The sequence below is a fragment of the Pyrgilauda ruficollis genome, unplaced genomic scaffold (assembly GCF_017590135.1).
Source record: "Pyrgilauda ruficollis isolate IOZ18807 unplaced genomic scaffold, ASM1759013v1 scaffold38, whole genome shotgun sequence".
Classification (NCBI taxonomy): domain Eukaryota; kingdom Metazoa; phylum Chordata; class Aves; order Passeriformes; family Passeridae; genus Pyrgilauda; species Pyrgilauda ruficollis.
In genome coordinates, this window is record NW_024525267.1 from 869,421 (window position 1) to 897,014 (window position 27,594).

Genomic DNA, 27,594 nt, shown 5'->3' on the forward strand with positions numbered 1-27,594 from the left:
ACTGACAGTATCTCAAGTCTGTATCTCCAGGACACTTTTCTTTAAAAGGCTCCCAACGTTGGGTCTTCTTGAAAAGAACTACTTTAAAAATTGCACTGGCACATTGAAGTCCCCTTGTTTATCATGCCCTATTTTCTAGAAGAAATCAAGGATGTAAAGATATCTTCCTGAGGCACCCAAAATCAGACCTGAATTCTTCAAAGGTGGATGCACAAAATCATTCTTCCTTCCTAAGAAGCACATAAACCAATAAATATTTTATATATATATATATATATATCTGTGTGTGTGTGTGTGTAGCATATCATAGTAATGTTATATTTTATATAATATACTATCTACACATACATATTCTTGTTCTTACATTTTGAAAGCCATGGATTTAATTTAATTTGCTTTTTCCAGTATAGCTGATTTGGGGGTCTGTATGTCAAAACTGTAATTTTTACATGTGTGACTTTACATGAAGTGCATATAATATCCATTGAATGAATGACTGCCCCCTTCTACCTTTCAAAATACCAACATCCCAGTCACTTTAAAAATGTATTGGTGATAATCTGTTCTTCAAAGACTCTAAGAACAATAATATCCCAATTTCTGCCTGAAATAGGCGTGTGTGATCATCTACAGTAATACTTGGTCAAGCCATTTAAGGAATGCCTGAGATCCACTGCCCTGAGGCCCTGGTGTCTTGCTCTGAGAGGCTGTCCCATAAAATGTAGCAGCATTCCTTAGCATTACCACAGAAATCATGGCCTGCAAGGCTGTGTTCCTGCCATCTGAACATGGTCAAGAACCCCTTTGTGCTCTCCATCTCTCTGTGTTGAGTTCTTTTTACACAGAATTATGGAGTGGTTTGAGTTGGAAGGGATCTTAAAGTTTATCTATCTCCAACCCCCTTTCCATGGGCAGGGACACTTTCACTGGAATAGATTGTTCAAAGCCCCATCTAACCTGGCCTTGAACACTCCCAGAGAAGGGCATCCACAGTTTTTCTGGGCAACCTGTTCCAGTGCCTCACCACCTTCACAGTAAAGAATTTTTCATAGCTAACCTATATCTACCCTATTTCATGTATCATGTTCAAGAGGAAGAGTAGAGAATAACAATACAAAATAATCTAGCTTAGTATTTAGGAGACACCTTAAAAAGACAGGAAAGGATAAACTTGGATAAAGAATTATCTGATGCTATCCTATGCCTAACACTTACACCTTTAAAACCCTGCATAATTTATACAAATGCTTCAATGTCTGCCTTTGCTGTGGGCAGATTCCCTGAATCTCTCATTCTGGAAGGTGAAGACCCACCCTCATTTTGACAGCACGTGCATGTCTGCCCAGTTGCTGTAGAGGCTCACAATCCAGACATTTCTGTGGCCATCTCTTTCAGTGACACAGCTTGAGCTCATAATTTTCTCAGCCCATGCTGCCAGATAAAATACTGTATGAAACAGCAGTAAGCCTTTTCTTCCCTGAAAGCCACCTAAAATACTCATCCTTCTTCTGCTGTCCAAGTGAGAACATACTATGCCTATCCTCTGAGAGCTTCTTGATCATCATGACTGGCTTACTGGGGACCTGACTGTTCCTTCTAGTTCTCATGCAGTCCCTGCACTGCCCTTTAGAGACCAACTGATGAAGAGTGCATTCTGTATTTAGTAGCTATAGCACCAATAAGGGGGACAGAGATATATTCCCTAGTTTCTACACCAGTAAATAGTTAAATTTAGGTACCTGACTATTCAGCCTCACAGCCCCTAAAATGTCACAATAAATACCTGACAGACTCTGGGAAATGTGTCCAAAGTTACAGCAAGAAGAAGTAGAAGAATTGATCTACATCTTTTCTTTTCAATAAATAATCTGCAAACACTCTCTGACTTCTGCAAAAATGTTTCCTGTGTTTAAGGCAAATTACATGGGTAGCATGAATGAACAGGCTGTGTCAAACCCTTGGATATAAATGAACATGCCTAAATATGTAAGATCTAAACAATTGTTGCAAAATGGTTTGTGAAAATAGGACAGGCTCACAGTTACAACCCACCCTAGAAGAGGGTAATCCAGGTTCTTAATAGATCCATTGGGGTGGATTAGAGTGAAATAACTCTAAATGACCCATGTTTGTAAATATACATGTGTAGGGTTTATTGTAGAGGAGTACTACACCCAGGCTGGGGCTCCCCAGTGCAAGACAGATGTGAACACAATGGAACAGAGCAAGATCAGCAGAGGGTTTGTAGGATAATTGAGGGAATGGAGCACAAGATATATGAAAATAGACTGTGAGATCTGGAGTTGCTCAGCCTGGAGAAGGTGAAGGGATCTTACTGCTGTCTACAACTCCTCATGGAAAAAACCTGTCTTTCTATTATAAACCACACCATCTTGCTTTATGGAAGATTTTTGAAAAGGAATGAAAAGCATTTTTCATTGTACAAGAGATAAGCAATGGAATTTTTTTTCACCAACCTGATCCTAACCTTGCTAACTTTTCAATAAAGCAAGGGAAGCTTTCCTTAATATTAGAACAAATAATAAACCTTGGAGTAAGACACTTGCCACAGCACAATAATTTCAGTCCCTCTTGAAGTATCTTTATGCTCATTCAGATTCTGACTTCCTTCATAGGTGATTTCTTTCATTATATAGTCATTGTATCTGGTTTTATTAGATCATAGTTTATTTGACTTGATGGGTATTACGTATGGGTCTACAAAAGATGGATCAGTTTGGACAGGTGACATGGCTTGGAGCTCAGCCAAAACCATTGATACTTCTGTGAGATGTTCACTTTGAATGGGGATGTGCCATTCCCCTTACCAAGGGGCTGCATGCATTAACAAATACAGGGTGTATTGCCAGTAGGTAACCAAACATGCTTTTCTCAAATTCTGAACTATGAAGACTCAAAGTGTCTTCCTTTGGTTTAGGTTTACTGACAAGTAGAGTATATAGCATCTATTAACAATTATAGTACTGTGTTTCTCTTTTTGGTTATTAATTTTTTTTAGTGTTGTTTCTCACCCATGTCACTGTGCCATGTTTGTTTGTGAGCTCTTTAGGAGAAGCTTTCACTTTCTTGGTGCTGTACAGGCTCAGAAAATCTGCTCTCTTTTTCAATACAAACTTTTTTCCATTATTTAGAAAGCTAAAGTAAAAACGTTTTAGGGTGTCACTTGTAAGTCCATCCTTGATGTATAATATGCCATTCTTTGTTTTTAAGAGTGCAGAAAATGAAAAGAGGTCAAGAAAAGCCTGTGAGGTCTAGAGAGTGTAAACTGTGTAGAGATACTGAAACATTTGTTGTTGAGCTACAGGAAAGAGGAAAAATAAAGGAAAAATGAGAGCAGTCTTTATATCTCTGAATGTTTGCTATGAAAAGGAAGGCAATAAATTACGCTTCATTTCAGCTGAGGATGAGAGCAAACCAATCACTTTAAAGAGAGAAAAGAAAAACTTAAATTTAGGTATTAGGAAAGGCTTTCTACCAGTTAAAGTAGTTAGCACTGATATATGTCCCTGGGGAGTTTGCAGATCTCCACCATGTCTTCATCTCAGGACATTTTAAAAATCCATCTCAGGAGAACATTGAATTCTGTCCAAATGTGAGAAAATTAACAGAATGGTCTCTTCAGGTCCTATTTAATCTTCTGTGTCTCTAATAGCTCCATCAGCTCCATCAGTCCAACTTTTGTTCCCCACAAAATATGTTTCTGGGACAATTTTTGCACTGCAGTTTCTGCAGCCATCGCAGATGGAGCAGGCTCAAATGCTTGCTAGGAGCTATAGCTGCTTTCCTTGTGAAGTGCAAAAACTTATTTAGTGATACTTGTGAATGTTTTGCATCTCAGACAAGGGAAGGATTTTAAGAACAGTCTCTTCAAGTAGTCTGTTTAAACTGTATAATAGACTAAGAGACCAAGCTGAATGTAGATTGTCAAAAATAGGATGTGAAGTCAGACAAAAGCCTGAGGGGGGACTGCATCCTGCAGGCCAGCCCTCTGTCTGTTAGGTCTGTTGTGTTTTGTTTCTTCTTCATTATATGGTTGTTTGGGTCCAAGCTGTGTAATTCTAAGATAGAGCCTCTCCTTCTCCCAGAAAGCAGAAGAACCTGGGACACCTTAGAACCATCAAAGAGCAGCTCCCTTTTGAATACGAGAGCTCTGAGGTGTGAGCATGTGAGATGACATTGGGTCACAGTCTCTGGAGCTGCCTGCTTGCTCAGTAAACTCACTTTTTCTGTATAACTCAAATGTTACCTGCTGTAACAATGATTGACATTAATCTTGGTGGCAGTTCTGTGTTATTCCTGTTGCAACTAGAGCAGACAGCATTGTTTGTAGATATTTATCTAGACTGGGTTTATCACTGGACTTCTCAACTACTAGTGGGTACATACTCTTTACAGCAGCATGTGAACTAGGAAGAGCCAAGGCCTTTTCTGCTTTCTGTACCACCACGCTGGCAAGGAAATTGGGGTAGGATGTGAAGCTGGGAGGAGACACAGCTGGGGTGAGCGAGCCAAACTGACCAAAGGGATATTCCAGACCATGAGGCATCATGCACAGAATATAAAGTGGGGGGAGGAAGGAGAAAGGGGAAGACATTTAGGGTGATGGATTTCATCTTCCCAAGTAACCATTACCTGAGATGAGGCTCTGCTCTCCTGGAGACGGCTGAACACCTGCCTGCCTGTGGAAAGCAGGGAAATAATTACCTGTTTTGCTTGTGTGTGTGGCTTTTGTTTTCCCTATTAAACTGTCTTTATCTCAGCCCACAAGATTTCCAGCTTTTATCCTTCTGATTCTTTTCCTGGTCCTGCTGGTGGGGTAGTGAGCAAGCAGCTGCCTGGGGCTTAACCACCTCAACAAAATATTTGCAATGACTCCACTGGGACCCTTCTGCCAAAACCAATCAAAGAGTCAATTAGGACTTCTGCCAAAACCAGTCCAAGTCTAATTGTTTATGGCAAATTTGGTATATTAATAAAGTAAAACACAATGACAACCCAGAAAAGAGAATAAAATAAGTTAATATTGTTATAAAGCAAAAAGCTCAGACATATGCCACCAGAAGAGTTTGCGTCTTTTGAAGATGTTGCTCTCTATAGGATCATAGAACAGTTTGGGTTGGGTTGGAAGAGACCTTGAAGATCATTTACTTCCAACCCCTCTGCTGGCAGGGATGCCTTCCACTAGACCAGGTTGCTCAAAGCTCCATCCAGTCTAGCCTTGAACATTTTCTGGGATGGAACCTCTTAAACTTCTATGGGAACCTGTTCCAGTGCCTCACCAGCTTACCTGTGAAGAATTTCTGTCTCACAAGATCTCATAATGCCTGATGCAGTAGCTCACAGGGACTTCAAAGGTGCAAGAGTGCCATAGCTCTGGCAAGTGGAAGAAGGAAAAGGGAACAATTTTTCCCATTTCAAAACCTTTGCTTTCATGTTCCCAAAATGATACATCAATATCTCAATATCTTTATTTCCTCTGAAATTTTTTTGCCTTTCTTCATCTGGCATTAATACAGTTGCAATGAATTCTTCTTGGGAAGACAAAAACATTACCTCAGAATCTATCTGAAAGAAGACAGACCCTTTTCTACCAATCTTGCAATGTCAGCTTCTGAAGAAGGTGCAAACCAGGGAAGGTGAACAGCAGTGTCTCTTTGTCCTGACCAGACAGAGAGAGAAGGGACATGAGACATTCACATGGATTCTGCAACTGGCAGCAACTGGAAAAGTGTGAACTTGGTCAGTTCTCTTTGGTCAGTGCCTTTAGAAAAATTTGGCTTTTCCAGATTCATCCCTGTCCTATTTTAAGGAGGATTCTTGTTGCTCCACTCCAGGAAAGCATTATTTGTTTTGCTGTCTGTTCAGCATTCATTACTTTACTTCCAAGAGAAGGGAGGAAACAACAAACCAATTTCTTCCATTCATTTTCCACTGATTTTAGCCCTGGGGTCAGCTTTGGCATTCAGGGAGCAATATGCTTTGTGACCTAAAATACTGGGGACAGCAAACAAAGTGTAATCCTTGCTGATCATATTAGTAGCTTTCTTTTTCAACAAGGAAGACTATTAGCTTTGCTTACATAACTGTGAATTCCATCATGGAATCCTGCACTTCTCTATCATCTCCCTTTAATGACTGCATGGTCTTTTAATTAAAGTGAATGAAGCTGGGCATGACAAGCATTGGCAAGTGGGAGGAAGGAAAAAAACCTGATGTCTTCTCTTGTAAGCAAGTTATTTTGTATTATTTACATACAACACCACTGAAGTGTCTCACTTGTAAAAAGCGGTGGGAGGTATTGATGTGTCAGGAACAGCTATTGGTTCTCCAATAAACTGAGGCATTTGTCACAGTGATATTTGCAGATGAGATTGCCTCACTTCTGTTTGTATAATTTCATTTTTAACAAAGAAAAAAAAGTTTCTGGTTGTTTCTGAAATCATTACAATTCACAGACCATGGCATCATCTCCACAGATGCAGCACTAGCAGTGACAGAGAAAATTTCTCTTCCTGCCTTTCACTGCTGCCAAGCACCTTCTCTCTGCCAATGGAAGCCTCTGCACAGGGGTGCCTGGTTGTTATTTTCCTTTGTGTGGAATGTCTGAGGAAGGAAGGCTGAACAATACCTTAATCATGACAAGTCAGAAGAGGATCAGCATCTGAAAATAGCTGCCACCCAACCCAGAACAATTATTGCTCCTAAATCAGACAGATTTTGCCTTCAGATGGGAAGAACATACTAACCTGTCTCTATCTGCAGATGTTAATCAGAGCTGGATCTTTCTACTGCATTTGCCACTCAGTACCAGATGCACTGGTGCTCTCTGTGATGTGGGAAAGTTCCTGATGAGGACTGGACTGGGGTCCCTACATTTGTCTCACAAAACTCTAAAGTTTTCTGCTGCATCCAGGGCATATGGGGCTGCCTTACATTTTGGGAGGGGGAAAACTACTGGACAAGGTAGGGAAAAGGTAGATAATGCACAGGGGAAAAACATTCTTATGTATTTTCACAGGCTCAAGTTCAAGAATAGCTTCTTGAAAACTAATAGCTTAAGGAATATTGTCTCAAATAAGTGTAATATACATAATAGCATGCTGGACATTGTCCTACAGAGTGATTAATGAGATGATCCTGTCTTCTAGCTTTCAGTGTTACTGTCTTTGTGAAATATTTCAAGATATGTAGAAGAAAAAAAACTATGTAGATGCCCTAGAAGTGAAAATAATGTTTCACAATATTTAAAATAAAAGTTATTTTAAGACACTTCATGAAAGACATCAGTAGTTAAGTTGGCTCCCTAGGTATCTTCTTCTCACCATATGTTTAATTCTTGTTTGCATTATGCCATCTAAAGCTAAAAGAAGCTGAATCTTTGATGTAATATTTTTGAACTTCAGTGTTTGGAGAACTGAAATCTCATTATTTTTTCCCAATTGTATTTTCTAATGTGAAAGTCCCAGAACCTGTAAATAATTTTCACTCCTTTTGAAGTTTCTTTATCAGCTTCACTTCAGCAAAATTCAAACAGAGATCAGAAGCAAGATGAATCTTCTTGTGATACCCTATGACTGTAAGGTAACACGCTTGAATGTTTCAAATGTGATACAAATGTTTCAATGGCTCCAAACAAAGTTCAATGTCACAATGTTCACATTTCATTCATTATGTTACCTCCTCACATTTAAAAGCTCCTTGCATCTTTTAAAGAAGTGAACTCAATTTCACAAGTGCTGACACATTAAACACATATTACATTGCTCTGAAAGATGTCTTCATTAGCTTTGCATCACTGGTGAGCAAAATTAAATGGCTGATGATGACCCAAATTCAGCTCAGTTTGAATACCATGGAAAAACCCCACACCGTATCAGAAATCTGCCAGGTGACAGAAATACTGAAATTCAATTTGAGAGTTTCATGAGCATAGTGCTCCAGGAAAAGAAGGGGGGAAACTACAGATCTTTATGCAATGAACACGGAGCTTTTCCCTATCCTCTCACCTCAATTCTTATTTAAAAAAAAAAAAAACAACCAAACTGTCAGAAGGCAATCACACCCAATTTGGTAAGTTTTAAGATTTCACTTCCTGATGGAATTACAACTCTGTACTATACCTTCTACCATTTATGATTGAAAGTGCCTGTTTGTGTTTTTTTTATTTTGGAGGGGAGGTGAGGTACCAGGGATTTGAATGGTAGCCCAGCTCTTCCAGGAGATATCCTGGAAGATGAAGGCCTCTTTAGCAAGGAGAAAGAACTGGCCAGGGCTGGTAAATAATAATTCATCCCCATTCAAGGCAGAGGACTGATGTAAATAATTTCTTAAAGTTCTGTGCAGTGCTGTCTTCTTCTGAATATTTGATTATCCTAAAAAAGTCTACACATGTTTAGAGTTTTGCAGGCGCATCCCTTTTGCAAATTCTCTTGAGAATTCCAATGGGGACCATAAAATTCTCCTTCTAAAGGCCATATGTCCTTTTTCCTTAATTAGCATCTTGGTAATTATGTCATGGAATATGATTCTTAAATGTATGTTGACATTTCTTACTCAGAACGGAATTCACATTATGGTTGATGAATATATTTTTTCAATGAGTCCAGAATGTGTCAATGTCAAGAAATCAAATATGCTGTGACAGGAAACACACTGCAGAGCTCATTGCTTGCCTTGAACAGATTGGATGACTAAGGACAGGTGAAAAGCCTGTTTGAATGGAGTAAAAAAGTAGTGTTTATTTCCACTAGGAATGTTTTACACTGTTAAAACCTTTTTTATAGACATTTAACTCAATGACAAACAGAACTGGTAGAAACAGATTTTCCTTCAGGGTTAGAGGAGGCTACTGCAGGCAAAATCCACCCTGAACTGGGAATTCTAGCCTTGCTGGCAGCAATCTTTTATTCATTCCTTTGTACCAGCTAATGTAAATTTGGGGTGGGAATGAATGTTTTCAAAAGCCAAGACATTTCTCAAGTTTTTAATAATGTATAAGTATGAAGCATTTTCTGTTTTGCCTTCATCTCAAAATAGTTGCTCTTAAATTAGTGCCAATTTCCAGATCCATTATGAATCTTTCTGTCATGTAACATGAAATAAAATTATTTGAAGCCATTACCTGAACATGCAATCTCTAAGACAAATGGTTCTGCAGCAAAAATACCTAGAAGACTGTAATTGAGAAGGAAGGCTATATAAGGCATACATTACTCTTATCGACCCACGACTGCCATGAGGGGTCAGCCCCAGGGCTGCAAGAGATGCTTTGATATCTGTCTGTAATAAATGTGTGTCTCCACTGAGGGGAGGTAACTTCCTACTGGTTACTTTCCCACCTCTCTGGCACCTTTTCTCTCCCAACTTCTTTCTAGCTGGGAGTGCCTGGTGCAGGCCAGGCTGCAAACACAGACAGCAGCCCCAGCCTTCCCATGGAAGAGCCACCCCATGGCTCAGGGCTGGGCCAGGCAGATTCACCTAGATTGAGGAGGCAGATTTTGCTTTTGCTGCCCCTTCTGTTGCATTTTCAGCTCTCATAAATGAGAAAAAACAATTACAATTTTTTCAAGACTTGGAGCAGCCAAGGAGCTGGCTGGGGCTCTCTGGATAGTGCTGACCCCCAACAGGGAGAGTGCCCATCCCGCCCTTGGTGGAGATTGGGAGTGAAGTAGAAGGCAATGCTGTTCCCTGTAGATATGCTGGTCCCTGTATCTGTGCTCAAGTACTTCTCTGTTTGTCCCCTGTACCACAGCAATTTGGATTGTCTGCTGTTAAAGCTGCAGTGCCAGCAGTACAAGGAGAGGTTTCTTGAACTTCAGAAGCCTTCTTGCCTGTTAGAATTAAATCCTACATGAAGAAAAAGGCCTGAGGTTTTAGGAATTTGAGCACTATTATGACTCATCTATGTGCTACTGCTTTTAGAAGAGTTTTAAGTCTAAATCTCTTTTGTGAGGAATATTTTGCCCACAACTCTTTTGAAAGTAGTACCTGACTATTACTATTGTTGTGTGAGCAGCTGTGGGGATTCAGGAGTCACACAGAAAGTTACAAACTCAATTTGTCTCTCAATTACTTTGCACTATAGTTTTATTATGTTATGTGTGAGTGAGCCCTTCAGTATGTAACAGCTGCTGATAGTGGAATTTTATAGCAATCAAAAGGGATGTAATCCACACCAAATTTGCAGGCAGTGTTCCTATCTTGTGATTACTGTGATATATCAGAAGGTCAGCAGGGATGATGCAACTTTGACTTACAAAGATATTTTTGCTTGTCAAGCCGTAGAAATTGGTAGGTATAGATCTGACCTCCAGGCTCCCAGTGCTGATACAGCCAGACCCATTTCCAACCATGGAGGAAGAAAAATTAAAGGAAAAACCCGAGTCACATCCTGACCATTTTGTGATGACGTAAATATGATGACATGGAAGTTAAAAAAGATTACAGTGTAAAAAATGAAATTTTGTTATTGTAATTTCATTTACCACTGTAAAGGAGGAGAAAGTATGAGCTCACATGCACTAGGTGTGGATGTCTGGCTGGACAGATAGTATTGCAGTTCCTGTCTTCTCCTGCAGTCATTTCTGTTCTTCTTTGCCCAGCACTACCTAACATAAAAGCCAACTGTCCTGTCAATTCTTTATCAGACTGCTTTGCTTGCACTGGGGTGCCTGGAACACTGGGTACATGTCATTATGACATTTTATGAAAAATACTTTGCTAGGATTTTCCCCTCCTGAGGAGCTGAGGGCTTCAGGAAAGAAATGTAAACAATAACTATCTGCTGCTGGGGAATGCAACAGGTGCATCTGTGATTGGTGCATGTTAGTTGTTTCTAATTAAGAGCCAACCACAGATGCAGCTGCATCGGACTCTGAGAGTCACACGATTTTGTTGTGCATTCTATTCTTGTTCTTTCAAGCCTTCTGATGATCTTTTCTCTCTGTTCTTTTAGTATAGTTTTTATGTAGTATTTTAGTATAATATATATCATAAGATAATAAACCAGTCTTCTGAGAAACAGGGAGTCAAGCCTCGTGTCTCCAGACATGGGGAGTCCTCAACAGGTACAGGCAGAGTCCTCCAAGTTCTTTCTCTCTTCTGCAGTGACTTACATGTCCTCCTACAGAGACATCCAAAGTGGTTTGAGGAGCAGATCTGCTTCCCAATGCCAGACTTTTGTAGAGGATATGCACCCAGGAAACCAGGACCTGCTTGGTTCATCTTGGGATTGGTTGGCATCTAAGTCATAGAACTAAAGTTTCCCTCTTCTGGGTTTATCCCCTTAAACAGTGAGCCCCTTCCAATATATTCTAAAGAGGAATCGTACTTGCCCACCTTTGTGGAAGAAAAGATGTGGCTATGCTCACGCAGGAGGGGATGCTGGACCTGGAGCAGGAGGAGGCATCAGTTTGCAATATGGACTCAAGCACTTGTGCTTTGTAAAGGAGTATGTAAGCACACTGATTTTACATGTTATTAATGGGCAGTTCAAACCACCTCCATTCCCAGTTTGACAGTGAGTCCCTGAGTAACTGTCCCAGTACTGCCCAGGGGAAGCAAGATGGGGCATTTGCATTCCATGAAGTGAAATTGGCTGCTTGAAATTTAAGGGCTGTACTGTGTTAATTTGCTGGTGTCAATGTTTTCTGTTGAAAGACCAAATACAAACAAAAATCGAAGGAAGGAAGGAAGGAAGGAAGGAAGGAAGGAAGGAAGGAAGGAAGGAAGGCTGGCTCTGAGTGAATTCCCTTTTGGTGATTCAGTCCAGCCGGACCTCATGTGCAAAATTCAGCATCCTTTGTCTCCTTTGTGATACACTGAGCAGCAAGAGTCCATCAGAGAGAATGAACCTGTCTTAAGAATGGATGCCACATGTCACTGTGGCTGATTCTTCATTAAGGGAATTAATTACCTTGTGTGATTGCAACCTGCTGCAATGAGGCAACAGTAGGTTTAAAATGGGACTCAGAGGAAATAGCTTAAAAGTATATTAAAATGCAGCAAGAAGCCAATATTACCTTCTCTCCTTAAAATGGGAACTTAGCGTCCCTTTGCATAGATGAAAGATTTAAATGTGATATCAGGATGCAAAGCTAAAAATTGGTACTGCATTGCCTAGGGTATCTAAATACAACATATGGTAAGTGGGGCTGTAGAGATACAAACCCATTTAAAATCCTTTTTGGCAGCAAGACTCAATTGTCATATTTTGTTAGGTCTGTTTTGTGAAGCAAAGGCAGAGCTTCTGTGCACATGCAGTGCAAGAAAGGATTTCCTACTATGCCCCAGGAAAACTGACAAACCAAACTATTCTCTAATTGAGTTGTGTTCCACTGTACTGAAAAATGTGGTCTTTTTAGCAAACAGCTTCAAATCTAATTAAAGAGCATCTTTGCTTGTTTTTAAGAATAATGTTATACAATCATGTCTGCATTTTTAGCTGGGTGCTACAATGTCTGTCCACAGAAATAGCAAATTGTGACATAATCTTTTTAAGTGGTCTAGATATTTTGATGATAAAACTGGACACAAGGTGGGCAGGACAGCTGGCAGATCTCATTCAAGATCTGCATTATCATTACTGAAAGACAGAAGCACATTCCAAACATTTGTTTTACAGAAGAACTTACAGAGCTATGATAAAGCAATTTATATGCAAAATTTATATCCACACAAATTTATATCCGCCAAAAATCTATTTTGGGGGAAGATGAAGAAACAAAGCTTTGTACTTTGTCGTATTATAGTTAAAGGCTTGAAGAGTGGGGGCAAATGGAGTTACATCCAGCTGGTGGCTGGTCACCAGTGATGTTCCCCAGGGCTCAGTGTTGGGGCCAGTCCTGTTAACAATCTTTATTGATGATCTGATGAAGGGGTTGATGGCATCCTCAGTCAGTTTGCAGATGACACCAAGCCAGGTGGGATCTACTGGCGGATGGTAAAATTCTTCAGATGGGTCTGGGCAGGCTGGATTGATGGGCTGAGGCCAATTGTATGAGGTTCAGTACGACCAAGTGCTGGGTCCTGCCCTTGGGCCACAAACAACCTCCTGCTAGGCTGGGGACAGAGTGTCTGCGAAACTGCACAGTGGAAAAGGGCCTGGGGTGCTGGTCAACAGCTGCTGAACATGAGCCAGCAGTGCCCAGGTGGCCAAGAAGGCCAATGGCATCCTGGCCTGTGTCAGCAATAGTGTGGCCAGCAGGACCAGGGCAGGGATTGTCCCCCTGTACCCAGCACTGGTGAGGCCACACTTCAAATTCAGTGGAGTGAGTCTGGAGAAGGGCCACAGAGCTGGAGAAGGGTCTGGAGCTCCTAATGAGGAGCAGCTGAGGGAGCTGGGCTTGTTTTCCTGGAGAAAAGGAGGCTCAGGGAGGACCTCATTGTACTCTACAACTGCCTGAAAGGAGGTTTTAATGGGCTGAGGGTGGTCAGTCTCTTCTCCCAAGTAACAAGACAAGAGGAAATGGCCTCATGCTGCAATACAGAGGTTTTGATTGCATATTAGGAAAATTTTTTTCACTGAAAGGGTGGTCAGGCAGTGGAACAGTCTGCCCAGGGAACTGGTGAAATCACCATCCCTGGAATCAAAAGGCATCTGGATGTGGCAATAGGAGACATGATTTAGTGGTGAACAGGGCAATGTCAGGTTAACAATTGGAGCTGATGTTCTTAGAGGTCTTTTGAACCTTAATGGTTTATGATTCTAGAAACACAAATAATTTGGTGTTCCTCAGAAATTATTTGCATCTTAAACAGTACAAACCATGCTATTTCACAAACACGGCAGTAAACCAGAGGAAAATCAAAAGTGAAAACTGAACAGTGATATTTTTTTTTCCTTTGTCAGGCTTAAGAACAATGAATTAGTGTTAATTTCTTAAACTTGCTGAACATCACAATAAAATATTTGGAAACCTGACTGGCAAATCTTGGTACCATTAGAAATCCTCCTTAAGCACTTTGAGGGAAAGGTCAAAATACTATAAGATGGGTAAAAGAAAAAGACAAAGAGCAGTTCTCAGAAGGCAAGTTGTTTTTCCAAAGAAAATAATTTCTTCATGTCCCTGTTTGACACAACCTTAGAGAATGGTCAGTGGAATAAATCTCTGCACTGCTTGGTAGGGAATAGAGCATTCCTCATTAGACGCTTTAAAGAAGAGATTGGGTAAAGAGAAACACCCTGTTTGGAGGGTCACCGGTTGCATTTTATGCAGATGCATGGACTAGATTATTTCCTGAGGTTCTTTCCAGCTCTGTTGCTCTACAGTTCTCATCCTCTATAGAATTAAATGAGTGCAGAAGTCACTGTGATTTTGAAACTTTAACTATGGTTTTATTCTCATGAACTATTTTATTATTCTCTGTTGCTGCAGATGCTGTGACTGACCAGGCCACGTTTGCTATGAGGAAATGTTTACCCAGCACATTTAAAATTTATCTGGATGATGAAAAATTAACACTGTTTTGAAGTTAATTTATGGCTTCTGACACACACATCAATATCCTTTCAAAACTTTTGAGAGACTCTACAAAGAGACAATTCCATTATTTACACGACTGAATTAAAAAATCTTAAAATTACATTGCCTCTTTGGGATTTTACTTGTTTATTTAATGGGCCTCTTGACATAAAAGCATTTTTGGCAGACACATTAATAGTCACTGAAGTAAAGGACTGATTTAAAACAGCTGATTTTCTTTCCATCACCTCCTGCTGCAGCAGTGCAATAATAGGCAAAACAGCACAGAGCTCACAGCACACATGGTGAAGCACTGTCTGTTTTTTCCTCCAGACTTTAAAATCCCAGTGCAAAGCTGATTTTCCTTGTACTTCTGATGGTGGTATACTCTCGTATTCTCATCAGTCCTGGTTCAGACCCTGGCAATAGGCTGAAGTAGTAAAAACATGGTCAAAGACTTGAGCCTAGGAGATGAAACTAACATGTAAAGAGTTAACCCCCACACACACACAAACAGCTTTTAATGCATTAGGATGCACATTTTAATTATCCTGCTTTTTGTATTGGTGTCAAAGGTTTTTCAGAACCAGCCTGTGAAGGAATACACTAAATTTCTCATGCTAAAAGTGATAACAGTATCTGTGAGGAACAGGGAAAAGCATAAGAAAAGGGACAAAATGTGTTTATTGTGTATTGTTGAACAGTAAATTCTGGGAACAAGGAGGAGGAGGGAAGCTGAAAATAAAAGTTCCAACAGCTCAGCCATGAAAAGGTGTAACAAAGAGCCGTCGGGATCTCTTTTCAGCCGTGGTGAGAGAAGGAACCGAGTATTTTAAAGCCGGGCTGATGGCTCGGCACACTGGGCAGCATTAGCTGGATGGATTAGCAGTGTGGCCGCCAGGTGTGCATCTCCAGAGGCGCGGCGTGTGATGCAGAGGATCCGCACACGCCGCGAGAGCCGAGCCGCATCTGGTTCAAGCCGCTGCTTTAGCCACCCATCGCTTCTCTCCGCAGCACTCGCCCATCACCGGCTCCGACCGGCGGGACCCAGCCCGAGGGCTCCGCGGTTCCGCCGCCGCCGCGGCGCCCCGGCCGTGCCCGCGCACCCAGGCTCGGGGCCGCGGAGCCGTTCCGCGTAGGCAAACAGCCCCGGGGGCCGAAGGGTTCCTGCCGGCCCGGCCTGGCCCCCCGCGGCAGTCCCGGGTCACCGCGCCCGCCGCAGGGGCTGCCGGCCCTGAGGGGAAGCGGCGCCGTGAGGGGCAGCGGTGCCGGGGCGGGGCCGCCCCACAGGTGCCCGGGCGGGCGGAGCGGAGCGCGCCCCGCCCGCCCCCGGCAGCAGCAGCAGCGGCAGCGGCAGCCTCAGCACCTCCGCCAGCTCCGCCAGCAGCTCCAGCGGCAGCACCATGGACCTCTCCTTCATGGCCGCGCAGGTGGTGCGCGACGGTGGGACGGGACGGGACGGGACGGGACGGGACGGGAGCCCGGGCGGGGGCGGCGGGGCGCGCATCCCCTTCTTTGCTTTCCGCTCCGGTCCTCTACTCCAAAGTTGCGTCGGCGCGGGTGTAAACCGGAGTGGTCCCGCACCTTGGGGAAGGGGCGAGGAGGAGGATAAAAAGGGAAAAAATGAGGCGGCTTGGCGCTGCTAAGGAGAAGTTGGCGGCGCAGCTCGGGGCGCAGCACCTGTTAGCGCCCGGAGCGGGCCCAGCGCGGCGCTGCCGCTCCCCCCCTGCCGCCGGGGCGCTGCCAGCGGCCTCGGGCTGGGCCAGGCGGGGAATCATCTCCCCATCCTCCGAGACCAGCTGTACATGGAAATCGGAGATGTGAATTTTCGGTTCTTTTTCCCCATTCCGTACTGCGATTGTATGTGCAGCTGTGATTTGGTGGTTTTTAAAGTTGTTTTCTGCACATACAGAATCCAGCTTGGCATGTATAGAAATACTCCTCTGTTCGCGTGGACAAATTTTTTAAATTGCAGCTTAGTTCTGATTCCAGCTTGAGGCATGATTGTGGGTGTTGGTGTTCAATGTACTCATGCTTAATATACTGAGAAGTATGTACTGACTATAAGCCACCCAAAGCCAAACATCATCATGGTGAATCCAGGTGAATTGGATTTTTAACAGAGAGAAAGTGCTGTGCTTGAGAAAAAGCCACACTCACCATCCATTACCTTTTCCAGGGTATATTCTTCTATTCATGTGGGTATCTAAGTGTAGTTGGACTTTTTCAAGAATAATTTGGATCCAAGTTTGTGATTTTGACAAAAAACATCACCCATCATTCAGAGGTGGAGTAGGGGCCAGGAAAGCCTTTCTGTACTGTTGCTGCCTGAGTGCTGACTTCAGCTGGAGGTGTTTGTTGGAAGCCAAATCTGATCCCTGGGATGTTGTTCTGTTTCATCAATGCAATGGCTGTTTTGTCTTGCTGTCTTCCTAAAGTCCACTTCTGAGGGGGTGTCAGGCTCTGCCTTTCTGAAGGTAGCAGTTGGCTGTCCAAGCATCTCTTCCCTTTGGATGTATTTCTAAGAATCTTTTAAGGAAAACCACAGCGGGGAGGAAAGCATAATTTCTATTGATATGAGATCTTCCTGGTAACTGGAGTATTCAAAAGAAATTTTGCAGGTGTCAGATCATTTTCCTATGGTCCTTCTCAGCACAACCAGTGAGCTCCCTGTGTCCATCTTTTGTTCCCTAAGCACTGAGCCCCCACAGCACAGAAGCAGAGGTGCAGCACAGCAGCAGGTTTTACCCATGGAGTGGAGTGTGCCAAAGCTGGGACTAGTGCTGCCCATTCTCTTTTTATACTCTCCCTTATTCTTGTTGTCCCATATTCTACATAACTTCTATGCCAATTCTGTGTGTTCGAAGAGTCACAAAGCACTGTTGCTTTGCTTCTTTCAACAGTTCCCAGTGCAAATGTGTCTTACACTTAGTAAGGTTATTAATGCAACAGTATACAGTGAAAAGTGCTTTTCTCCCTGATCCTTTGGGGTTAATTTGTTGTTTTCCTTTGTCACAAGAAGTGTCAATTGATAATTTTTGTTTCAGTGTGAGGTGAAGGCAAGGCAGTACACCTCAGGAAGAAAGGCTGGAATACCTTGGAGCTGTATGCCACAAAGCCCTTTGGGTGGTGAGGATGGTGGGAAGCAGTCAGGGCTGTCAGATCTCTCCCAGTGGGGCCACAGGGTTCACTGGGTCTGCACAGCACAGGGCATGTGTGGAATTCCTCCAGGGGGTATTTGTGTAATTAACCTTTGATGAGCTGTAGGAGAGAATTTCCTGGGCTCTTTTTCTACTGAAGGAAGTGAATCCAGTTCTTAGGTCCCTGTGTACAGCGGAGGCTGCACTTACCTCTCTTACTCCCCATCACAGGTCTCTTGTACTTTTCTGAACTGTCAGCCCTTTCCATTCCTGCCACCATAGTGACTCCTTTAATTTAGGTATTGCTTTTCTTCAACTTTCTTTTTCACTGCTATATCTTTTTGTCTTTTTTTGTTTGAATAATTTCTTTTTCATCTCTCGTGGTGTGGTCCAGTGAGGTATCTTCAGAAACAAATGAGAACACAAGAGAATTATCAGCTTGTACTTCCTGCTCATAATCATTTTTAAAGATACGCTGCTATCACTCTCATTATCATCCACCTGCAGCAGGTATTACATTTTACCTGATGAATACCAGACACATTAATATTTTGTAGAAAAGTAGGTAATACCTAAACTGAGATGCTTAAAGGCATACAAGCAATGGTTACCTCTCAAGTTAGTTTATTTTTACAGGATACTGAAGACTATTTTTATGTTCCTGTAAGTTGCTTTTGTGTGTCTTCACACCTTTGCACTGCTCATTGTGGACCCAAGTTGGCTTTGCTAGATGTCTTGTGAGACGGCATACATGACCTGTATGTTAGAGCCCCTCTGATGTAAACACAGAAGCAGAGTGTAAGTTTGGTCACCACTTGCAGCCTCAGTGATTCTACAGTGTGTTATGAACAGTTAAAATCTGGCCTCCTCCTAAGTGCAGCTTGAGCAAGCACCTGAACCCCTCAGCTGTCTTGTGTTTATTAGCTGGGCCTCGAAGAACAGCTTTTGACTGTAGCTGTTAAATCTGTTGTTAAAATGAGCCCTTTTGCATCAGTGTGTTCATCTCCACTCAGTAGTTGATTGAGCAGGCTTGGGTGTCCTCTGTTCTGCTGGTGCTCTAATTGGCTTTGGTTTAAGGTCCCTTGTGCTAATGAGCAGGACTCATATTAGCAGCTAGTCACTAGGTTTCCATTTTAGATCCCTGTTTTAGTTAAAGTAATGCTGAACATCTCCAGATGCTGTGGCAAAGATGTTCAGCCACTGCTAAGCTGTATGACAGCCTCATTTCTGTGTGTTGTTCAGTGATTTGAGAGTGCTCTTGTAGTCTAGGTAACCTCAGAAATAGCCACTTCTCATAGGTAGAGACTTTTGCTTGCAGCATAAAAGCCTGATTTGGGGAGGTGCTCAGTGCTGCAGGCTAAGAGCACTCCCTGCTTTTGTCAGGGGTTAGGAGGTTGCTGCCAGATGCCCAGGGGTGAGTTGCCCCCCTCCCTGCTTCTGACAGACTAAAATTAATACTGATTTAACAGCCAGCTGAGGAAAAAATGTTAATGGAAGCAGGGTTGAAATGTCTTCAACCTGAAAAAAAATAGAAGCTTTTAGTGGGAAAAAAATGGGAAGACAGAGAAATAAAAAATGATGTCATGGTCTTCAGTAGGATCCAAATTGATATGAGCTGGGCAGCACCTGCAGTCATAATGTTACTGATATGGTTTTCAAGATTTATGTTTGCAATTTAATTTTCTTGAAGTGTTTCCTGTATTTTCTATTTCATATTGAAAATGAAGACTGGATTTCCTTAATTTGCAGTGTTTTTATGGTTGGGTATGACTCCCTACAGTAAAAATAAAAATTTAATTGTCAGATAAATGGTCTTTTGTTCTTTTATGTTTAGAACAGGGAAAAGGTAGCAAGAGCCTTGGGAGTATGGCTGTTTCTGTGGATTTTTTTTTTAATAAGTCATATATAGTTGATGATTCTCCATGTTCAAAACCTCTTTGTAAACAGGTTCTGGGGATTTGAAGTACAAGAAGTTGAATTCTTTGTGTATAGTTTAATAATTAAAAGTTGTATTTTTAAAATTATTAATTTCAATTGGAGTAATAGGGGTTTGTTTTAAACATGAAAAGTGATACCATGCTTCAGGAGCTAGAGAAACAAATGAGCAAGTTTGATACAGAAAGCAAAACCATTGTAAAATAAAGACTATTTCATTGCCTTTTGTTCTTTATTACTCTTCTAGGATTTCAGGTCTGGTCAGTGATCATTCAAGTGACTTGAAACCTTTCATTGCATTGGCAGTAATCCAGGTCACCTTCCCCACAACAGGGAGGTGGTCATTCTTGCATCTTGAAGAAACCTTATAGTTCCCTATTACCATGTCAGAATAACAATCCCTGTTTCCACATGAAACATACATTATTAAGAGCTATATAACTTCTGGAAAGCCCTGAAATACACTGGATGAACTGAGTTCATTTAGGGTCAATAATGTCATGCAAGTTATTTATGAGAAAATGCTATAATAGCAGATTCTGCAAACTTTGATTTTAAATATCCTTTCATTTTGACTTGTGGAATTATAACATCATTGTCATTATGTCACTTGAAGATTGGAAAACACTTTTAAGATCTATTTCAGCCATTAATGTAGCACTGCCAAGTCCACCACCAAACTATGTCCTTAACTGCCACATCTACACATGTATTAACTACCTCCAGGGGTGGTGACTCAGCCACTTCCCTGGGTAGCCTGTTCCAACACGTAGCAACACTGTGCATGAAGAAATGTTTCCTAATATTCAATCTAAACCTCTCCTGGCCTAACCTGAGGCTGTTTTAAATTTGCCATGTCACTTGTTGCTTGGAGGAAGAGACCAACCTCCACCTGGCTATCATCTTCTTCCAGGTGGATTTAGAGACCACTGAGGTTCCCCTGAGCCTCCTTTTTCTTGAGGCTCAACATCCCCAGCTCTCTCAGCCACTCCTTATCAGACTTGTGCTCCAGACCCTTCACCAACTCTATGCTCACATTTTCCATCTGACATGGACAGCCCATGTGCGTGCTGCAAGGCCGGTGTGTGCACAGAGGGTGTGCTTGGCATTCTTGGACACCCAGCCACCTGAACAGAGCTGCTGCATTTCCAGAAATCCCAGACATAGGTCCAGTATCCTTTAATTCCTTTCTAATGAGATTTCTGGATGTTAGAGGATGCGCAATTAGGATCTGCTGTACTCTGCTGTATCAGCACAGAGGAACCAGAGTGCAGGATAATAACTGCAATTGTTTTCCCACTATTTCTTTATCTATTCTCCCTCTCAGGGATCAAGAGGGATTCAAAGCCTTTATTAGCTATGTGCTCTTTCTTACAGCAAGGTAATCTGAAGGTATTAAAAAAGAGAGAGTTTAGATTTGTGGTTTGGGTAGGTTATTCCCACCAGCTCAAAACAGAATCCAGGCTTCTTGCTCAACGTGATCTGCATGTGTCTGTGTGTCCATTCTCCACTGCCAAGAAAGATCCAGAGAAAGACAGACAGACCTTTCAGTCATGCTTGCGCTTGGGGAGTCTGTCTTTGACAGTGCTAAATGGTGGCCATTTGGAAGCTTTGACATTACTGGTTTGGGACATTTGCTTAGGACTATTTTCTTCTGTAAAAAGTGGGATCACCAAAAAGCAAGCTCTTTGCCAAACCAGTGGAGAGTTGGATTAAAAGATGCATGAACAACTCCTTGTCAAAAGCTGCCCTGATTATAATCTTAAGACCTAAGACAAAACCTCTTTGATCTATATCATTAAACATTAATAATGTTAGCTAGGAGCTTGTAGTCATTCTTTTATATAACCAGTTCAGTGCTCACTTATCTGCATAATAGGGCACTGACCATTACACTACGAGCTCCACTTTCTTCCAAAAGTTAAAGTAATTTTCTCTGGCATTCTTTGATTCCTCCAGAATGTCTTGACTTAAAATAAATAGAATCAAAGCAGCAGATTTGAGTTTAACTACGGAGTTCCCAGATGCTTTGGTTCAATCTTAAGTCCTGATGTCTTGCTGTGGTATAGCACAGCCAGTGTCCAGCTGTATGATCCAGATGTTGCTGAAATCCTGTTTTGTGTGCAGAAATCAGTGCCCTCATCCAGGGTGTTGCCAAGAGTTGAAGTGAGAATCATTTTCTTTCTGCTGGCTGCTTGGCACAATTACATTAGATTTTTATTAGTGTGGGGAGCAAGAGGAATCCCTTCACTTTTCTTATCACTGCAGTAACACTGCAGACTACATTTCCAAGTCTTGTATAGTAGAAATTTCTGTTCCAGCGAAGCTTTTGAAAATTCATTAGAGATTTGGGCGTACTGTTTTTATAAAGTGTTGATACTGCACTTTGGAGGAGGCTGTTGTTCCAGGATTGTGCTTGTAATTGCTGTCAAAAGATGTTAAAAGCAGTGATTCCAATCCAGCAAAACACTTAAGCATTTACTGCACTTGGAACACATGTATATTGTTCCAGTAACATCAGCAGGACTGTCCACTTGCTTAAAATGAGGTGTCTTAAAGCCTGGCACCGGTGGAGAGAGAATGCTTTGCAATTCATAGGAAAATATCCTAGGAGGGCAAGAGAAAACCTATTGTTGGTCATGTTATTAATTCAGGGAAGCCTGAGACTAAGTGTTTTGGGAGTGACTGTGCTTTCATCAATTAATAGCACGGTGAATTTCTCACAGGAGCTCTTACGTGTTGGAAGAGGAGGATGTGGTAGGAGGGGGGTGGTGGAGAAGGGAAAGGAGGACGTAGCTCATGTGGCACAGGTGTTTGTGCACCTTTGCACAACAAGAGTTACAAGAAACTGGAAATAATTTATTTGTGTTTCATGTGCGCCTTAACTGTGAGACTAATTCTGTGACACATTTAATATTTTTTTGAAATAATTTACATGGTTTTCAGCAGTTACATGCTAAAAAATTCACAAACAGAGCAGATGTCGCATATTTCTGTCTTTGTTGAGTGTGGAAAGGAGGGTTGTAATATAATAGTAAATAGACATTCACATGTTTTACAGACATAAAGCATTTCCCAACACAGCTGATTGCAGTAGTAGCTGGGGTCCTGTTGTACAAAGAATGGCTAGAGATGGCAGGTAAGAGGAAGGAAGACTGAAGCAGCACTGCATTCATGCTAATTGCTTGTTGAGTTGCCTGTTTTTTCTTGAACAATAAGAGCCCAACCCTGTCCTACACTGAGCAATTATTCTCTTGGCAGACTCAATGAGAATGGAGTTTCTTGGTAGCAGCTGAATAGCCCAACTGGGTCCTCAGAATCCATAGGCTGGAAAATCTTAACTGGTTACAGATTGGGGTGGTGGTGGTGGTGTTGTTATCTTGGTTTTGGCTAATTTCGGATTAATTTCTCAATTCATTGATGAGCTGCAAACACAAGGGTGGAGATCCTGGTTTAAATTTTGTTGAAAATAGAATGGATGCTGGCCATTAGGAAGCTAATTTCACCATCTTCCTAACTTCACTCCCATAACAAACAAAAGCAAAATTCTCCGAATTATTCAAAGGGTTATATAGGATTAAGTAAAGCTGTGTGATCCTTTGGTGGCCATACACCATCAAATTAAATCATTGATAAAAGATTAGACCATTAAAATGGAGTGCAGTGATATGGAAAGCAGAAAATTACAGCAGCAACTCAAAAATTCAAAGTAAATAGCAAAGTAAACTCAGCAGTGACCAGCTCTTTTAGTTTGCTGTGTCTCTCTGCTGGACTTCAGTTTCTTTGGAAGTGTTTTTGGTCATGAATTGCATTTTCTACCTGAGCTAGTGAGGTCTGTTGTAGTCCTCTGTATGTTGTTTCAGCAGATATCTTGGTTTGATGAGTATAGTATCCTATACAGAATTACTATTAACCCCATCCTCTGCTCAAAGGGATGATGCTTTTTAAAGGTATCTTTTGAAAAACTGATGGCTCTCTGTGATTGTTATAAACAATTTTTTCCACCAGATACATGCTGAAGTAAGCTGGTTCTGTTTGTTGTAATTTTGTTTGTAAGCCTTTCAAATGTTACAAAAGGTGGAACACTCTAGGAATGAGCCTGCTTAACTAAAACAAAACCAAACTTCCACTGTGTTGTTTTGGTTTTTTTTTTCCTGCCAGCTGGAAAAAACAGCTGGAAGAGCGTTTGCAAAATGTGGGATGGTGTGCTGTGTTGTGTGATTGATAAAAAAGATCAATACCAGAGTTGCTGTATGGAAGGGAAAAAGATAGCTGTGTCTCTTCAGCTGATGTGTAGAGGTTTTCAGGTCTATGTTCAGAGATAAAAAGTAACAATAGGATTGATGCAGAAACAAAAATATTAAAATTTAAAGTTTTAAAGGATTTTTGAGATATCAGCTGAACCCAAGGACATGGAGCAGCTGATCTCCTTTAAATATCTAGACCCTACTTAAGTGTATGCCTGAAGTATGTAATTCTCTGAACTTCCCTTCTGCTTAAATGAAGTATATAATTAAATTTCTTGATAGTCTGCAATAAGTGCCAAAGCTTTTTGAGATGTTATAATAGATTTTCTTTAAAAGTGAGCTCCACTTGAAATATGTTCGGTTTCTCCTTTTGTCTTTCTACCTTACCCTCCTTGATGCACCACATAAGATTTTATGGATCTTTCTCAGGGGTTTCCTCACAACTTTTCTCTTGTTTGCCTGTGTAGAATGTCTTCCTTTGAACTCAGGTATGGTCTCCTCTTTGGGTACCTTCTTTCTTCATCTCTCATACCTTCAATCCTTACCTTCTATAAATTATTTCAGATGCTGTAGTTGCACCAGGTCCAGTCCAAGTCCTGCAGAAATCTGAGTTTAGTTCTGGAAGATGGGGCTGAAAGAGTAAACAATTTTCTTGCTCAGGGACAAGAGATCCAAATGCATCAGAAGAGCAAACTAAAATGCTGCAATCACTGAAACTGTAAGCAACAGGGCAGAAACTTTCCCAGTTGACTTACTAAAGACAGAGCCTTTAGTATGTCTTTACTGGACTGCAGGTTAGTCAAAATTGATGGTACTTGATGTAGAATCTAAATATCAGGAATGGAAATGTCACCTCCTTTGCTCTGTTTTATATTTTGGTTGTTCTTCAGCTAGAGCAGAGTAGTTTACAATCTCAATCTGAAAAGTTCTGAATTCTTCTCTAGATGCTGAGCCCAGCAGTCACTTGTGAGAAAGATACTGAAAATTCATTCACAAACACTCTTCTTTCTTTGCCTATTATATCTTTCCCCTCACAGACCTAGAGGTCACCTTCATTAAATATGTGGTTATTAACATAAAGGCATGCCAAATGGTTATTCTGTGGTATGATCCAGGCTGTGAAATGGTTCATTCTGTGTTGGTCTCTGAGACATTGGACTGAGCATGTGGTGAAACCATGCAGATGAGCAAGGCAGTGAAATTTGTTGTCAGGGTGGCAGATGTTTTATTCTCCTGGTGTGTTCTCTGGCATTTCTCAAGGATGTGAAACAGAAGCAGAAGAAATTGAATTGCTGTGCTTGCTCTCTCCCTTGTTCTCCAAGGTAGTTTTGCAACTCATTTCTCCTGTAATCTTATCAAGTGTGAGAAGAGACATGCACCTCCTAACTTCTCTTACAACTGTCCTTTACACTTTCACAGGTAACCTTCTTTACCCAGACAGCTGTAGTTTTCAGCATGGGTGGTTTTCATGGTACATATCTTGCTTATCACTTTAGTGTACATAATACCCTTAACAGCACTTTAAAGATGGGTATTTGGATGACTAAATAAACCTTGCTGCCTTTAAAACATTTGTCTCCTGACCTCTGCTCTGCACAGTGCATGTCTGGAAATGGGAGGGCATGGAGAAGGCAGAAGACAATGTGCTGATGTAAGCTGCAGCCTGGGCTGCCATGGTAATGATCCCTTGCTGTGCCTTAAAGCCCTCAGGTGCCACCATATGCCATGGGTCATGCTGACAAGTGAGGGGAAATGGGAAGAGGAAGCAAAGGTGGGTTTGGCTAAACTCTGCTGTCTTCCTTGAGGACACAACATGGTCTGATGTGAACTGGTGTACAGAATGCTGGACAGCTCCCAGGAGCCAGCTCATTATTTTTCTGTAACTGTTGGCTTTGGAAATTGCAAAGTCAATTGTTACTAAAAATCTTAAAACTCAGTTCTAGAGAACAATAAACAGGAGAGTCTCTTCTGTAATGACAGTTGGTCTTGTTTTGCCACCTGATCTTTGCTGTTAGAAAGCTAATCACATAGCTTTACACGCTAGCCTTGCCTAATCAAGGATATAAGTTCATTAATGCAAACAGATTCAATAATTTTTTAGTGTTAGATTTTTTAATTATTAAAACATTAATACCTTTTATTGCCCATAGATTATGATGGTAATTCAACTGGACTCCATCACATCCATGATATCTTTTTTTACAGAAATATGTAACATTTAGGGTATGGATGCAGCTCCACACTTACTCTGGAGATCTCAGGGGCACTACAATATAAGCAGTCATCAGGCATATACTGTAAATTTGTGTGAGACATGACTGGGACCTTGCATCCCAACACTCTGATGATCTGTGGTGCCTCTGCTCTGTCCCACAGGAATGTGGCATGACCAGGGAGGTGAGGGACCGTAGGCTGAGCCAGCATGGGCAAGCACACATAAGGTGGCAACCAGAGACAGACAGTACAGCTGAGTCTGTTGCACAGTGTATTTCAGGGTTGTCCAACTGCTGCATCCAGCAGTGACCTACAACTTAGAGAGTTCAACCTCTAATGTGATTTTCATTCTCAGAAACATCAAAACTTTTCATGAAGAGTGCAAAGTTTCACCTGAAATTAAAGGATACCGAGAGGAAGGCTGGACTGTCCCACAAGGCCACAGAGGAGATAAGGGTCTCAAGTGAGCACTTATTCCCAGTTTGGTGCTCTTTAGTGTGGAAGCTTAAACTGGCCATTGACTGCAGAGACAAAGCAGCAAATCCTTCTTATGCCACATGTGCAGTCAGGTGGCCCAGCAGGTAATGCTCAGAGCATCCTTCGAGTTCTTCCAGATGTTAATGAAGTTACGGCTTGAAGCCTATAGCCCTGTCTTTTGGTACTGGGTTCATGACTATCAAGCTCTGATTTTTATGTTGTTTTGTTTTGTTGTTTGGTTTTTTTAAACTATGGTGTCATTTCCTTCAAAATGAATCTGGCAGGTGATCTTACAGAAGTTTAGATAACTGGGACTTTCAGACTCTGGACCATTTCAGTAAAGCTTGGCCAACAAGCAGAACAGGATGTGCTCTTCCCCAAAATAAGCAGCATCTTTCTGCGTGCTGATTTTGACAGAAACCCTGACATCAGTTTAGGAGTAATAGAGCTCATGTACAACTCTTTGCCTCAGGATCATACTATGCTCCTGTCAGTCCTAGTAGTCATCCTGTTCACTGCCTGTCTCACAGGAGCAGCAGAGTGGTGACAACAGAGGAGATGCAGCAGCTGTCACACCTATTTACAGTTTCTCAGTCACTGATGTGAGAATAAACAAACATGATATTCCTGCAGTTGCATTGTTAGCAATTTATTTTTAAAATCAGTCACTTGAAAAATATTGAGGCACAGGTAAAATAGCTCTGTGAGCACTTTCTGTGTGGTTTGCAACCGACTGCTTGACCTGAGAATTTCACTCTGTTTCTGTTAACTTAAAAGAAGAGCTAAGGTCAAGGCCACATACTTACCTGGTGAAAGCACACATTTCTCTTCTGAGTGAAGTTGTATCAAGAAGGGATGTGGCTCACCAAATGCAGGAACATGCTGATTCCTGTCTGCTGTTGCCATTGTATTCCCTGATTTTATTACCTGCTCAGCAGTGATGAGTAATTCTCACATGTAAGCAAGTGATATTTACTGTAAGAAAGGCCATGTAAATTCATAGTTGAGCAAACATTTAAAGAAATAACAATTAGAGATTGCTTTCCTATTTTGTTTGAAAATGTGGAGGGGGAAAGAATTTGAAAATATAAACATTTT

At 41.6% G+C, this 27,594-nt stretch overlaps 1 protein-coding gene across 2 annotated transcripts in view; it reads left to right on the forward strand.

Moving 5' to 3' along the window:
* The first annotated feature begins 15,802 nt into the window (after positions 1–15,802).
* CUNH14orf132 (chromosome unknown C14orf132 homolog) overlaps positions 15,803–27,594 on the forward strand; it is a 40,109-nt gene continuing 28,317 nt past the window's right edge. Inside the window, exon 1 of one of the 2 annotated variants that reach the window (XM_041476391.1) lies at positions 15,803–15,913. In XM_041476391.1, coding sequence (XP_041332325.1) covers positions 15,887–15,913 — 27 coding nt within the window. In that variant the 5' untranslated portion in view covers positions 15,803–15,886. Of the gene's footprint in view, positions 15,917–27,594 lie in introns of both variants that reach the window. The other variant, XM_041476390.1, reaches the window with a different exon arrangement.